This window comes from Zingiber officinale, chromosome 1B, assembly GCF_018446385.1.
Source record: "Zingiber officinale cultivar Zhangliang chromosome 1B, Zo_v1.1, whole genome shotgun sequence".
In the NCBI taxonomy this organism is placed as follows: Eukaryota; Viridiplantae; Streptophyta; class Magnoliopsida; order Zingiberales; family Zingiberaceae; genus Zingiber; species Zingiber officinale.
In genome coordinates this window covers 129,034,168-129,049,876 of record NC_055986.1, presented here as the reverse complement: position 1 = coordinate 129,049,876, position 15,709 = coordinate 129,034,168, and the positions used below count along the sequence as shown (strand labels likewise).

The following is a 15,709-nucleotide window of genomic DNA, read 5'->3' as shown; positions in this document are numbered from 1 at the left end:
ACTCGCCTGCCCATTGGCAACAAGACTACCCTTGATAGATAAATAGCAGATAGCGAAACCTATAAGCAATATGTTTTAACAAAAAAGAAATACTATAGAACTTCAGTGCTATTTTGTCATAATTTGGAAGTTGATTTCTGAATCTCTGGAACTCCTTTCTGTGTTACATATCATACAGTTATTTGCTTTCGAGGCCTGTTGCAAAAATGATGCCAAAATCCAGGTGGTTGCCAGTAGAATGATACAAGTTATTTACCATAACAGGTGCTGGAGAGCACCTTTTTACCATAAGGATTAACACGGAGCAGGGGTTCAAGCCGTATGATCGCATTGCTCAAAGCAGCTCGAATCGCCCCCTAATTAGGAAAAGGCATCTGAAGTCAGGAAAAGATATAAAATTCTCATAAATCCAGTTTAAGAGATTCAACCTTGCATTCTCTGTATGCAGATTGAACCACAAAATTCCCAAAGCGATCCTGCACGATCTCAACAAAACGAGGATCATTAATCAACTCATAAATGATATCGGCAAGTCTTTCAGCCCCTGCGTATTTAAGGCACCTCTCGATGACATTGCTACTATATTTCTGAATAGATAACCTATGAAAATGACCCTTCAGTTGGTCCAATATCTTAGTAGTTGCCCATGGGATCCCTCGGCCAAGGATGAATTGTACCACATAGTTCCTACGAATGATTTTAAAAAAAAACGTGTTTAAAAAGCATGATGTATAATTTGCTTATATATTTGGCAAATTTTGTAGTTCAAAAGAAAATTGGTTTAAACGGTCCAAGATTTTGCAGTAATTTCTGGACCTATGGCAAATGCAGTGTTCATATTACATATAAAGAAAATCACAGATGACAGACCATTAAGGTTCGTCCAGAAGAATCATATTTTCAAAATTATTAAAAGATAAATGTAGGTAGATAAAAATTTTACCCGTAAGGATCTTCCGAAAGGACACGAGCTTGAGCAACAAGCTTGGAAATTAAACGTAGTTTCTGCTCCCCATCCAACTCTGTCATGCATTTCTGAAGCACACAACAGCCTTGACGATCTCTTGCTAGCTCAATGCAGTTAGCAACTGCAGGTTCAAAAAGGAACTACAAGGAGAAAAAGTATCAACAACATATACAAATAAACAAAAGAAAATACAAAAACAAAGAATATCAATTCGCAACTACAATGAAATTATTGTTGCATAACAAAAAGTACAAAAATCAGTGCCTAATGTTAATTCTCAAAGGATTTGAATACACATAAATTGGTAACTGTGAAAAAGGAGGTTTAAGCTATATACGTATGAAGTAATTACTTTTGGGAGAAACATTGAAAATACGATATGACCTTTGAACTTAAGTTGGATGCCAAACAAATGTGGGAACATACAAGAAATGAACTAGATAGTACATTGATAAACTAATAATACAGTGTATGTATCCAACTAAAACTTTGCAGGCCAACAAAGGCTGGCACTGTATCACGAAGCACTAATTCCTCCTCTATCAAGGGGCTACAACACAAATTCCAACAAAACTATAATATGACAAAAAAAAATGGCATAATTTCAAATGCATGATTTGCTAGAATATTTGCAAAATTGGAAGACTTGAAAGAATTTGAACAATGCATAGGTTTAACATTATTGGATAATTCAAACATTCAAAATTAACCAGCCAAGGAAGAAACACAAATGATAATGCCATAATATATCATGAAATATGTATCTAGTTCTTTGACAGCAGAAAATTACAGTACCTAATATAGTTTGGACAAATATAGTCATAACTAGACATCTCCATAAGTTGGTTTATCAAACTCTGGATAGACAGAAAACAGAAAAATCCTACTTGTTAAAACGGGATGATTGGCTATTCAAGGTGTTTATGACAGAATCTTGATGGACCATGTCACCACCACACATTTTTTCATCTAGAAGTGATTAATAAATTACAGAAACTAGGAAATGTCAGTTTCAATTTGGTACATTACAGCTATTTTTTGTGAAGTTTGAACTTGTTTATCATATAGATAAAACTTGACAAATGAATTTATTTTTCTAATCAGAAAAAGTTTCTATTAGATTTTAATTCATTTTCTTGCTGCCAAGTTAATATCAGCCAGAAATCATGACCTGTAATTAGTAGCACTGTAGCAGTATGATAAGTGAACATTGTGTATGTTATCTTTAGTACATAGCTCGTGAGACTGCATTGCATGTTGCAAAAAAAATTAAAAAGATAAGTTCATATATTTTGTGTCTTCTCCGCAATGGTAATAATAACACAAGTCATGTTCATCCAACTATTTGAGGTTCACTTTTGATTACATTAAATATTTTTTTTTGTTTTTTGGTTTACCGCTACCCTTCATAACTTCAACTAACAGATTCCAATTTATCTAATGAAAGATTATATTGGGGTCTTTGAACATGTCCATATTTTTTGTCTATGTAAATTCGTGAATGACTTCTAGCATTGTTGATAAGAAAGATAAGTTAGGCCAATTGCATTTAAAAAGTGGTAATGAGAAAAGGAAAAGAAAAGACAAGAAAAAGAGAGAGTAATTGCATTTAAGCACAGTTACCTCTCTGAATCTAGGTGAAAGGTATTCCAGACAGCGTTGTGCAACATGACTACCATTGCCATTCTTTATCAGAGAGACAAAATCAGGTTTTAGAGCTGAAACAATCATAGAATATTGCTCTTCATTTTTCATAGTTTCCACTATCTTTTGTACTACACGAGTTCTGCAGTTGCCAATAAATGAAAACAAATTAATACAGAATCAACTTTTGGTACAGCATACACATCAAACAGACGCCTACCCATGTTGATTGCAGGAGATTCGAAGGAGTTCACCATCACTCTGGGAAATTTTAAAAATCATGTGTGTTATTTGATCCTCTTTACAAACCTCAATAAGCTTCTGAAGAAAATAGTTTCCAAACTGATCAGTCATCAGATCAATAACATGATCGATGAGTGCAAGAAATATCTTATCAAAATCTTCACGTTTTCCCTTATCAAATATGCTCTGCAAGGAACGGCAGTGATTCTGATCCTTAGCTAACAAATGTATTTGACCAATCAGATTGTTTAATGAATCACTTTTGAATTGTGGTGATGAAGATTCCATTTTCTGATTGGAATTCTCAAGAAAGGAACCTTGGAATCTTGAAAGATCCAAGTTTAGGGCACGATCAAACTGAAATATGCAGCTGAGCTTAGTATTAGGACTAAACCTCCTTGTGTTGTCAGTGGGTTGGGTCAGTTGATCACATCCATTAGAACCAGATTCAGAAAATCGTAACGAATTCCCTCCGTGTAATTTTGTCTCAAATTTTTCAGGAAATATTTGTTCACCAAATCTGTCCAGAACTCCATGTCCATGGGAACTTATGCTATTGTTACATAGAAAACGAGATGGTTCTTTCATCCGGTTTGGAATCATAAAGCTGTCGTACTGACCGGAATATCCATTAAGATGGTATCTACCAAGGTTGCCACTTCTAGGCAAAGGATTCAACTGATTATATCTTCCCTTGGCCATATTAACATTTTGACAAGGATCTAAATTCACCTGTCCAGCCTGATGACGAAGGGACATGCAAAATTGGGGCTGCAGTTCATTGCTAGATAAAAGCCAAGTACCCATGTTTGCCCCTCTTCGAGCATGTCCATCTCGACATTGATGATGAAACTCAAGATTACTTCTATAGGTTCTCTCATACTCCACATTGCAAAACTGCATAAATTGACTTAGATGCTGATGATGGACATTATCAGAGCATGAGGAATCCCTGCAGAATTGTTGCTGTAGTTGCGAGGCTGGAATCTCAAACCCCTGAATAGGAACATTAGGCATTGAAAAGGAGCGGATTCCAGGATTTACAGGCATCGAAGAAGAGCAATTTGGGAAGTCTTGCCATTCCCTAGTGTAATCACCTAACACATTCATAGGGTGATGGCAATTGTTCTTAAAGAACACTGGATCAGTATGTCCAACTGCTCTATCTTGTATATTAGGTTCAAGATTTGTGTGGAAAGTAGTGTGATCTTCTGATTCCAGAATGGGCGGATGCACTGCCCTTGGCACTGAATGTGGCACAATAATTGGAATCTCAGTCAACTCAGGTCCAGAAGAGACGTTATTTAGGTCTGCTGAATAATTTGCATCCAGTGACAAAGGGTGATTAACTGATACTTGATGGCCTTCCAAATGCAGATTATCTAACTTGCCTAAAATCGCATCCTTAAAGCTCATATCCTGGAATGCCAAAGTTAAGGATTGTTCATCTGGCAATATGAGTGTATCTTGATCAACGCTTGCACCCAACGTTTGATAGTAGTTATGAGAATTATCCTGACTGAATGGTGTTTTAATCAAAGAGTTGCCATCCAAAGAATTTTTGCCATTGCCTTTTGCAGCTTGAGAAGTATTGAACAAGTCACACAAACTACTTGAAGAAGGATTTTTAAGCTGATATGCAGAATTTGTTTGGCATCCAAGCAAGGCACTGCTATGGACTGGTAGACTGTCGTTAAGATTTACTGTAGTAGCATTTGGTATCTCCCTAAGAAGCTTGTCTAAATCATCATAGTCTTGAACAGTGTTTCCTACTTCCATATTGCAAGGGTTTGGATCTCACAAAACGCACCAAACATCAGCTCAACTCACTGATGCACAAACACGAACAACTAATATAAGCACACGTGTATAATTAAGAACTCTAATAAATCAATCTTGAATGAGACTTAAAGCCTCAACACATTACTACACAGATTTCAGTGAGATATAGTAGACATAACCGGGAAACTGTCGATTAACCTTCACAAGCCATAGAAACCAAAATCGTATGGAATTATTAGCACAAACTGGAAGCAAATGCCTCATCAAGCCAGTGCAAGCAAATGCTGAACCAAAAAAGAAAAGAAAAAGATAACATGTCAATTTCAGAGTACGACCAAATCCCTAATCCTCTGTTTCACACAATTATACATGTTGGAAACAGAGGTAATGTGAAATAACGCATTTAAACAATGTATTCACGTCCGAGACGCAGTTGTGCTGCATGAATTTAGTTGAAAAAGAATCGTATGCGCAAAAGAACAGATGAACTACAAGAAAAAAGAAAGAACCACTTCCGGACCTTGACCACTATCAGACCAACTCATACAAAATCTCACAACAAAACAAAGTGAGACTGAATACGATCGTATGATCGTATCCAAAAAAAACCCCACCCGTTCCCACCCAATGCAGATAAATCACAGCGACAACTAAAACCCAATCTCCTTGCCGGACCAAGAGAAACAGAATGAACGGTGCGAAAAACCCAACTTTCCGGAACAAAATCGAAAATCCGTCGGCAACAAAAAGATCCAACGAGGAACAGAACGAACAGAGCACGACAAGAAAGAAAGGGTGAGAAAAAGATCGAAGATGCAGACCGCTCAGCGATCGGACCCCGGAAGAAGGGGGTTACCAGGAAGACGAGCAGACGACGCATCGCGGGGCTGAATTGAGCGAGCGATTGGGATCGGGAGGACAAAGAGGGGCGGCAGAGATGTAGCGGCGTTGAGGAGGAGGAGGAGACGCGACAAAGGTGGGACTTTTATTGAGTAGGGCAGCAAAGCAATCTCCTCTCCGCTTCGCCTACTCTTTTCCAAATTCCAAATACTACATATGACACTTCTTATGCGGGCAGTGCTAGAGAGAGAGAGAGAGAGAGGATGGAGGAAGAGCGCACACACCAGTCACACCATCCATGCATGTGAATAATATCCATGCATGCTTGCTTGCGTGGGTTTTAGTTGGGCTTTGTAGATGTTAATCCTTAATTCAACGAGTACAAAAATCTTAATAATTCTTCTTCGCCTTAATTATCACTTTCATTGTCACCAAATCTTTGGGGTAAAAAAACAAATATAATGATATAATTCGGTGATACTTGAGAGGTCGTTGCTTGTTTTGTGTTTCATTATGGTCGCAAGGTCGTGAGAGAGAGCAAAGAATGGAAAGCCTCACATGTGTGTCTTGAAAATAGCTACTTGGAAATCAATGTGCAATTAATGTATCGTATATAAGTATCAACTGTGTGGACATTTTATCATAATCGGTGGATTACAAATGTTATAATGCTAACATCAAATGTCTCTCATCGGCAGACCTACAGTGGAATAAAAGGAAATCAGATATTAAACGGCTCCCTAAATGAAAGGATTATTTGTTACAACAAGGAATCAATACTTACTCATTAATAAAGTGACGATGTTTGATTCTCTCCTAAGAATTAGAATGAGAATGGATATTATAATATTATGGAATGGGAATGGATATAAGTTTGGATATCATTCTTAAAAATAATATTTGATTAGTTGAATATTTTCAATTGGAATGAACTTAAATTTTCCTTTTTACCCTTAAAGGAAAATAAGAAAAAAAAATAGATGGAAGAGAAAGTTGAATGTGAGAGAAACATATGTTGAGAGAGAAAGTGTGATGAGATAAAATGAGGAGAGAGAACGTGATAGAAATGATTGAGATGAAAAAAAGTATGTTGAAAGAGAAAGTGTGTTAGAAAAGAAATGAATAGAGAGAAAGTGTGATGAGAGAAAATGACGGATTGTGGAGAGAAAGTATGATTAGAAAATACGATGAGAGAGAAAGTGTAATGAGAAAAAATTAAGAAAGGAAAAGTGTGATGAGAATAAATGAGGAGAGAGGGTGTGATGGAAGAGAATGAAGAGAGAGAAAGTATGATGAGAGAAAATATAGAGAGAGTATTGTGGCAAAAGGTGAAACGCTCGCCCCCAGCACCCCCGCCGTACCCGACCCAAGGCCATCACGAGGGAGGTAGATTAAAATTGTATGGGTAAACTTTTTATAGTGACCGACACCGCCGTCGAAAGGACCCCTTATCAGAAACCCCCGAAGGGATTTTTGGGTGAACGGTACCACTTAATTGATAAGAGCCTACGCAGGGGGGTGTTCGAACCTGACACCTCAGTTAAAGGGTACAACGTCATAACCAGAGCACCTCTGGTTCGGTTGTATATATATAGAGAGAGAGTATGTTAAGAGAGATTAAGGAGAGAGAAAATATGATGAAAAAATAAGGAGAGAAAATGATGAGAGAGTGTGTGTGATAAGAGAAAATACAGAGAGAAAATTATAGATAATGTATAATGAAAGAGAATGTATGATGATAAAATAAGGAGATAGAAAGTATGACAAGAGAGAACAAGGAGAGAGAGAGTGAAATGGAAAAAAATAAACAAATATATTAAGGGTATTTTAGTCCAAAATTTAATTCTCATTGTCATTCCATCGAAACCCAAGGGAGGGGGTATGTTTTATCCATACATAAATTTTTAAGTTTCATTCTAAAATTTTGATTTCATTCCCATTAACCAAATACAAAATTTGAAAATGAATTAGTTCTCTTATTCCCAAATCTCTAAATCAAATGTCACCTAAAAATCTACTATTTAAATATCAACTCATTTATGCGTTTGTATAAATACAAGCACATGGAGAAAGAGGGGATGAGGATACGGTTTTCTAATGTTGCTTAACAAGTGGCTAAACGAGGAGAGAATCATGTCAGTCTTCTTAATCTGTACGTAGCATTGTGGAGGAATAGGGTTGTCTTCGTGAAAACACTTGACCACTGCAATGGCGAAGTGCCTCTTTTAATTTCACACATGTTTTCGTTCGTTAAAGGCCAGTTTTTCGTAAAATGGAACTAAATTTGGCAGATTAAATGATTCTTTATGGAAGACTGAATTCTAAGACTGTGATTCAGTGAGACTTATCCATGGACAAAATGATGAGAACCACATCAGGCTAGCTATTTCGGAAGATAATATATGACAAAAGGTGATCAATTGGTTTCTAGACCAACACGGAAGTATTTCGGAAAACAACATGATTCATTGATCAGTCAACACTTTGTTCACATTAATGAAATAAATATTACGGATTTTTTTTTCTTTCTAAACGACAAAACAAATAATCATAAATGAGAACAAAGTTAGTTTGACATTTTACTCAATTATATATTTATTAAACCATACATCTCTTTTTACAAATATTTCTCTTAGCTATTTATCGGAGCCATTAAAATATATTTAAATGTTTAAACAATATATCACCTTATAATGAATTTTAAAAGTATTATTTTCCTCTTTCTAAAAAAGTTTTAAAAAAAAAAACCTAGATAAATATGAGATGAAATTAAGATGGAAGGTAAACACTACTCATTGATGAGCTAATCCTCTTATACACATCGGATGTGTTCTTTAAAGTCTGTCTTATCTTACCCTCAACATCTTAGATAGTATGTTGAAAGGTTTTAAATTTTAAATAATTTAATATAATTTTAACACAACTCACTATGAGATATTCACTCAACAAACTAGTATTTTTGAAATTCTTTTTAACTCAAGTCATATTTAAAATTTTAAAATTTGAACGCAGTATAACTGACTATCAATGATTTTGATTAAAGTTTACTAAAATAATCATCAATAATGTATTTTGCTTGTTTTTTTTCTCTAAACAACAAATAATCATAAATTGGAACAAAAAATTATTTAGTCAGAAGGCTTTTATATAAAATAAATATGAAAGTACCTTTTTTATATCGTCAGATATGAGTTGATTCGAAGTCCTGTGTGTTTAGCTTTGAAGGCATTTTATGTGGGGCCGGATCTTCTGGACCCGAAATCCCTGGTCCCCTCTTGGACCACATTCCTCATATAAAATCCTCCCTCACGCACGAAGCACGTGCACGCGGCAACGCACAGAAAAACAAGCCCTAGCCTCTTCCTCTCGTCGCCTCCCTCCAGCGAGCCTGTCCCCCACGTTCCAGCCCCCGGCGACCTCCCTCCCACGACCTCTCTCCCTCCAGCGCCGTCTCCAGCGCCCGCGGCGACCTCCAGCGGCCTCAGCGTCGCCTCCCTGCCTCCAACGCCGTCTCCAGCGCCGGCCTCCCTCGTCGCCACCCTCCAGCGCCGATCTCCAGCGCCGCCTCTTCCTCTCGTCGCCTCCCTCCAGCGAGCCCTGTCCCCCACGTTCCAGCCCCCGGCGACCTCCCTCCCACGACCTCCAGCAAGCCCCGTCCCCCCTCCCTCCCGCGGCGACCTCCAACGACCTCAGCGTCGCCTCCCTCCAGCGAGCCCTGTCCCCCCTCCCTCCGACGTTCCAGCCCCCGGCGACCTCCCTCCCACGGCCTCCGGCGCCCGCAGCGAACTCCAGCGGTCTCAGCGTCGCCTCCCTCCCTCCAGCGCCGTCTCCAGCGCCCGCGGCGACCTCCAGCGGCCTCAGCGTCGCCTCCCTGCCTCCAGCGCCGGCCTCCCTCGTCGCCACCCTCCAGCGCCGTCTCCAGAATTCTATTTCTCCTCTTGAGATCCAAGTAAGTGTATCTTTCCCTTTTTTTTTTTTTTTGATGAATATTCAATATCCTTAAGGCATTTAGTCTAGTAATACGGGTTCTATTTTGCCATCTCAAATACTTGTTCTCTTCCAACTGATGATGACAAATCACGCATGAATTAATTGGCTAATCCCTGTCCTTTTGATAAAAATAGTTAAATGCTTCCCATAAGTAATTTATTTTCAGGGGTTAAAAGATATGCTTACACCGAACAGAGATTAAGTTAAGAAGCTGGATTACTAATTGATAGCTGGAATTTCAATACAAGGCCAATAAGATAGTCCAAAGATGAGAACCGTATAAACTATGCCTTTTAAACCTCAATGACATTAATGCATTCAAGTAATGAAATGAATCTGTTTTATTTAGTTCAATTTTAGTATTGGTTAAAGTGATTTGTAATTTTGGAATCTGAGCGAGACAGATAGCTGATTCTGTTGATGTTTATTTATGTAATAATGCATATTTGGTAATTTTCATACAGACTTTTATTCTACTGTGCTTTGCGTTGCTCGCGTGAGATGATTGCCTCTGATGATGGATCCAGGAGCTTGCTGCTTGCTGTTAATAGAAGGCTCACTGCACTATCATTCCATATCAGAGAGTACTTTTGGGTTGACATGAAGAAGATCAATGAGATTTATCGCTACAAGACTGAAGAATACTCCCAAGGTGCTACTAACAAATTCAACATCTATCCGGAGCAAATTCCTAGTTGGCTAGTTGATTGGATTCCTGAAAAAGGTGGCTACTTGATCGGGAACCTTCAGCCAGCTCACATGGATTTCTGGTTCTTCTCACTGGGTAATCTATGGGCTATCACTTCATCTTTAACCACTCCGAGACAAGCCGAGGAGATTCTAAACCTGATGGAGAAAAAATGGGAGGATTTCATCTGGAATATACCTCTGAAGATATGTTACCCTGCGTTAGAATATGAAGAATGGCACATAATTACTGGAAGTGATCCGAAAAATGCATAAGTAAAAAACCCAACATAGCCTTCTGTTTAATGAGAGTCTCATCTTCATGGCTTAGAACTTGAATCAGTTTTCTATCATCTTTCACCAATATGATATATTGATGATGTTAGTGATATGAAATGCTACTAGTTATTCTAAAAGCAAAAGTAATAAGTCACCATAAACTCAAAAGTTCTCTTTGATGATTGTCATAATTGCTAAGTATCTTGATCTAACAACACTCGATAATTTGTGAATCACATTTCCGTCATTCTTTACTAATATGACAAATTGTTGATGTTAGTGATACCAAATATCACTTGTTATTCTAAAAGCATAGGTAACAGGTATCCATAAAAGTTACCTTTGATGATTGTTGTAGTTGCTTAGTTTCTTGATCTAATAACACTAGATATTTTGCAGGCCTTTCATATCATAATGGTGGACCATGGCCTACCCTACTATGGCAGGTATTAAAGTGTTCATCGATAGTTCTCTAACACTCTATTACTTCCAATCGTGTTACTAAATGAGTTGCCTTTGTGATTTTCTAGTTCACATTGGCTTGCATCAAGATGGGCCTGAATTAGCTCATAAAGCTGTCTTGGTAGCTGAGAAAAGGCTTTCGAACGATTAATGGCCTGAATACTATGACACCTGACCGCAAGATTCATCAGTAATCAATCATGATTGTATTAAACATTGACAATTGCTGGGTTTCTGGCATCAAAGTTGCTACCGGAGAATCCAAAAATGGCATCCATATTCACATTTGAGGAAGATATGGAACTACTGGAAGGCTGTGCCTACAGTCTGACAAATCATCCTCGTGCCAAATGCTCACGACGCGTTCCAAAAGCGCAGGTCCTCGTATAACTTGTTGAAGATACGCAACCATTCTTTGATGCTTGTACTGTATATAAGAAAAAGGAAAACCATAGATGGAAGAGGGATCCACCTCCACACAACATTGTTTCCTCATTGAGATATGCTCTTTTTTTTGTTGAGCTACCATGATGGTGACTGTGTATCAGTGATGTGTAAAAGATTTGGCCTTTGTAACAAAAAATATGTATGTTTTGATGACACATTGATTCATATAACTTTTTTTTTATATTCATGTTGATCCATGTTTTGTATAGAAAGGAATTTCTGTAATTAACACCCAGCAACCTTGAAAGAATATTTATTATTTTGTATGTAATCAAAATGCAAATTATGCTTTATAGCTCAGATAAGTTCTGTAGGCGATTCACAAAATAAATCAATGCAAATTTCATAATAATGATCCTTATTAGTCGCCAAATTGCTAACGCTGAGTGCAGTGCAAAAAAAAAAAAAACACTCTTATGAAATGAAGTTTTGGGCTTCATTGAATCATTGAAAGAAATAGAACAATGGGAAATGGAACACAATCTTAATGACTTGAATATCTTATTTGGGATTTCCTAGTAGAATGCTACAAGAAAATTCTTGGTGAAATAAATTACAAACTCAGATGAGTTAATTTCATATAAATTTGCTGTAAATAATTGATATACATCACTAGATCAGCATCCATTATATCTCGATAGCCAAAGAGCTAGCAGCTTGGGAGTAGGTCAGAGACCAAGCAACTATTCTTGGTGCCCGTCCTGCATATCCACAATTTTTTTTAAAAAAAAATCTGCATTAGCAATCTAAGAAAGGGTAAACTTCAGTCAGTCAATACTCTATAGTCAGGAGTATGGAACCTGATCAGCGTGAGAAACAAAGTCAACTCTTCTCTGACTTCTTACTTGTTCCGAGATCTCCTGTGTGCTTGCTTTATCTTTAAAAAAAATACGTTCATTTTTTGTCTTGAACCCAGTTGGTGCTTAGTTCTCTTTCTTATTTGCACAATGACAGTTGGATCTGAAAGACAACAGAAAAAGAAAATGTGTAGAAGTGGATGCACTTAATCCAACTGAAAACTCTATAAATTCATCTAACAGACATTGTCTCCAAACCTGTTCATAGGGGAAAATAACAAGATGTCGTGACACACTTAAAAATGTTCTCCAGATTTCATAACTTCTACGCTAAATGCACTGCCAGTTTACATGTCAATAACATCTACACATATGACAGTAGAATGAATGCAAACCCACAAGTAACTGAATAACATAACCAAATATATATTACTAACAAAGTATGACCATTAGAAGTACAATTGGCAGGTTTTTATGCAAGTTAAAAATGAAGAATTGGTGAAGCTTAGCTTAGGCAGCAAAAGGGTTGTATGTAAGAAAAGAATAAATGAATTGCAAATAACACGAAATTCTAGTATTAAGAACAATCCACACATAAAAATGGAGATGACTGGAATATTTGAGAAGATGTGGAGGACCAACCTTTGACAGAGATCTTCAAAGATCAAGATCCGTTCCAAATGCACAACACCGCTTGCATTGCTTAAATAATCTTCAAATTGCTCTGTCCACACGGTGCCAAGGACGGAGGTCGCTGGAATCGAATTCGAGGTCGCTAGAGGCCGCTGGAGGTGGAGGACGGGAGGTTGCTGGAGGTCAGTGATGCTGAAGGGAGGCGGCGCTGGACGCGCTGGAGGTCGGCGATGCTGGTTGGAGGCGGTGCTGGATGTTGAGAGGCTAGGGCTTTTGTGCGGAGTTGGCGCTGGAGGTCGACGCTGGAGAGGGCGCTGGAGGGAGGGAGGCGACTGGAGAGGACGCTGGAGATGGCGCTGGAGGGAGGCCGCAGGCGACGAGGGAGGTCGGCGCTGGAGGGAGGGAGGCGACGCTGGAGTTGGAAGATGCTAGGGCTTTTTTTGTGCGTTGGCGTGTGCAGGACGGCGACGCTGGAGACGGCGCTGGAGATCGGCGCTGGAGGGTGGCGACGAGGGAGGCCGGCGCTGGAGACAGCGTTGGAGGCAGGGAGGCGACGCTGAGGCCGTTGGAGGTCGCCGCGGGCGCTGGAGACGGCGCTGGAGGGAGAGAGGTCGTGGGAGGGAGGTCGCCGGGGGCTGGAACGTGGGGGACAGGCTCGCTGGAGGGAGGCGACGAGAGGAAGAGGCTAGGGCTTGTTTTTCTGTGCGTTGCCGCGTGCACGTGCTTCGTGCGTGAGGGAGGGTTTTATATGAGGAGTGTGATCCAGGAGGGGACCAGCGATTTCGGGTCCAGAAGATCCGGCCCCATTTTAAATATGTCTAGCCTGGCTGGATGTCTCAGTTTTTTTAATGCATGGCCTTCTGTTCCTTTTCTGACTTCTGAGAGCGTCTTTTGTGCCGCTTGGTCTCACACACTGCTATTGTCGTCTCTTCCACAGTGTAGAATCGTGGAACTTTTGAGACTTTTCCACAGGTTGCCGATCCACTCAGCTCTGCTCCTGCAGAGTCCGGCGCTTGCCTTTTCCTATTTCAAGAAGATGATATGCTGCCCTGTATATGAGTCGGTCACGGAAATCAGACAGCGTGCATATCAAAACCGTCCCATTTAAAATATTGACCGACACAAGAAGATCGGTCTCTACAGTGAACTTGTCCAAGTTTATGTTCAGATTGAGAGGCCTTGTTTCTATTTCAGCGGCCATGAAGCCTCCTAAACAACTGCCTTTATCATTTCTGCAAGTCCCTAGAATGGCAGCATATACTGATCCTTGAAACATGGCCGCACCTGAGTTGGCTTCTTCCACCTACCATGAGAGATGGAGCGTGATCTTCACCCACGTTCCTTCTTTCACCTACCGTGAGAAATGGAGTCCTTCGGAGGTCAACAAGAATATTACGTTCTCAGCCTCCATTTTCCCGACTCGTGGATAGGATCAGTATCTATATTTTAAATGCTTCAGCCCTTAAACGAAAAACTGAAATATTATACTTTAAAAATAAAATCTACAAATTAAAATATAAAAGTAGTATAAAATTATAAAACAAATATGAAGAAAGCCTTACCACCAAGTCTTCTCCGTCTGACCGTCTCCAATCTTGATTCTTCCAAGCTTATATTTTCAACCAACGATTAAGGTAAATGATCTTAGGGAAAATTTACATGCAACTCCCATTGACAAATATAATTTTGCATGTACTCACTATTGTAAAAAATCTTTATTTTCACTTCCTAATTTAATATGCTTATCTAATTGTCCATGATATTTTAAGTATAAAAAATCTAAAAATGAATATAGATCCTCTTAAATTCAGTACATTAAATTTGAATCTAGTATATTTTTTATCAAATTGAGTACGATTCTTTTTCCACCTCAAATTGGATGGAAAATATACTAGATTTTATTTAAATGGTACTCAATTGGATGAAAAATATACTAGATTTTCTTTAAATGGTACACAATTGGATGGAAAATATATTTGATTTTCTTTAAATGATACTCAATTGGATGAAAAATATATTATTTTTTTTCAAATGGTACTGAATTTAGGAGGAATTATATTAAATAGAAAAAAAATTATACTCAATTTAATAGAAAATATATTTGATTCTAGTTTAAAATGCTGAATTTAATAGGAATTATACTCATTTTTAGACTATTTATACCTAAAAAATATGAAGGACAATTTTAATAGAAAATATACTCGAATATACTAGATTTTCTTTAAATGATACTTAATTGGATATAAAATATACTAGATTTTCTTTAAATGATACTTAATTGGATAGAAAATATACTAGATTCTCTTTTTACATTGTGCTGAATTTAGGACTCAATTTAATAGAAAATATACTCGATTCTAATGTAAAGTGCTAAATTTAAGAAGAATTATACTCATTTTTGGACCTTTTGTACTTAAAAAATCTGAGAAGCAATTAGGTCATAATATTTGCATGAGGGAGTTGAAGCAAATAAAACTTTACATGCAGGGAGTAGAAATAAAATTTTTTATGAGTGAGGATTACATACAAAATTAAAATAATGATTGGAGATTTTTCTCTACTTTACTCATGATGTTATTTATTTGTTTCTTCATTTGATTTGATTTTTTTTTATTTTCTCATCAAAATTTGGTCTTGATTTTACGAGAGAATATTTTTTTCTTATTTTTTAAATCTTTATTTTTCTATAAATAAGAGAAAACATTTGATTTCAATTTTAGAAATACTAAAATTGCTTGTAGTCGGTAGAAAATGAAGCTCACTATCTGTTATTTTTGTTTCTTGCCGTTTCTATCTGACTATCTTTTGAAGTCGTGAGTCGAAAATATTTGTATGTGAAAAGCATAAAAGGTATTTTTACAGTTTTACTATATTCATAATATAATTAAATTGATAAAGATAAGCACTTAATCTCTCATCTTTGGTGGGTTAAATAATC

The 15,709-nt window shown here is 37.8% G+C and overlaps 2 protein-coding genes and 1 long non-coding RNA gene across 6 annotated transcripts; 1 reads left to right on the top strand and 2 right to left on the bottom strand.

Moving 5' to 3' along the window:
- Positions 1-119: 119 nt before the first annotated feature.
- Positions 120-8,860, bottom strand: LOC121978670. 4 transcript variants are annotated; one of them, XM_042530993.1, is made up of 7 exons: positions 5,493-5,722; positions 4,816-4,920; positions 2,832-4,683; positions 2,591-2,753; positions 944-1,107; positions 429-687; positions 120-356 (listed from the first exon to the last, which is right to left on the bottom strand). In XM_042530993.1, the coding sequence occupies exons 3-7, from the start codon at positions 4,631-4,633 to the stop codon at positions 249-251; spliced, it is 2,496 nt and encodes an 831-aa protein (XP_042386927.1). In that variant the 5' UTR covers positions 4,634-4,683; positions 4,816-4,920; positions 5,493-5,722; the 3' UTR covers positions 120-248. The 4 variants fall into 4 exon arrangements, with proteins under 4 accessions (XP_042386927.1, XP_042386933.1, XP_042386916.1 ...); XM_042530999.1 differs by lacking the exons at positions 4,816-4,920; positions 5,493-5,722 and adding an exon at positions 8,645-8,860; XM_042530982.1 differs by lacking the exon at positions 4,816-4,920 and having other exon boundaries at positions 5,458-5,722.
- Positions 6,625-11,528, top strand: LOC122042082 (formin-like protein 13). Its single transcript, XM_042602022.1, has 5 exons — positions 6,625-6,645; positions 8,833-9,425; positions 9,931-10,429; positions 10,832-10,878; positions 10,963-11,528. Exons 1-3 carry the CDS (start codon positions 6,625-6,627, stop codon positions 10,427-10,429), a joined length of 1,113 nt encoding a protein of 370 aa, XP_042457956.1. The 3' UTR covers positions 10,832-10,878; positions 10,963-11,528.
- Positions 11,529-11,829: 301 nt separating this feature from the next.
- LOC121998605 lies at positions 11,830-13,496 on the bottom strand. Its single transcript, XR_006116547.1, has 3 exons — positions 12,781-13,496; positions 12,142-12,301; positions 11,830-12,042 (listed from the first exon to the last, which is right to left on the bottom strand). It is a non-coding gene; the product is annotated as an uncharacterized LOC121998605 (long non-coding RNA).
- Between the last annotated feature and the right edge of the window lie 2,213 nt (positions 13,497-15,709).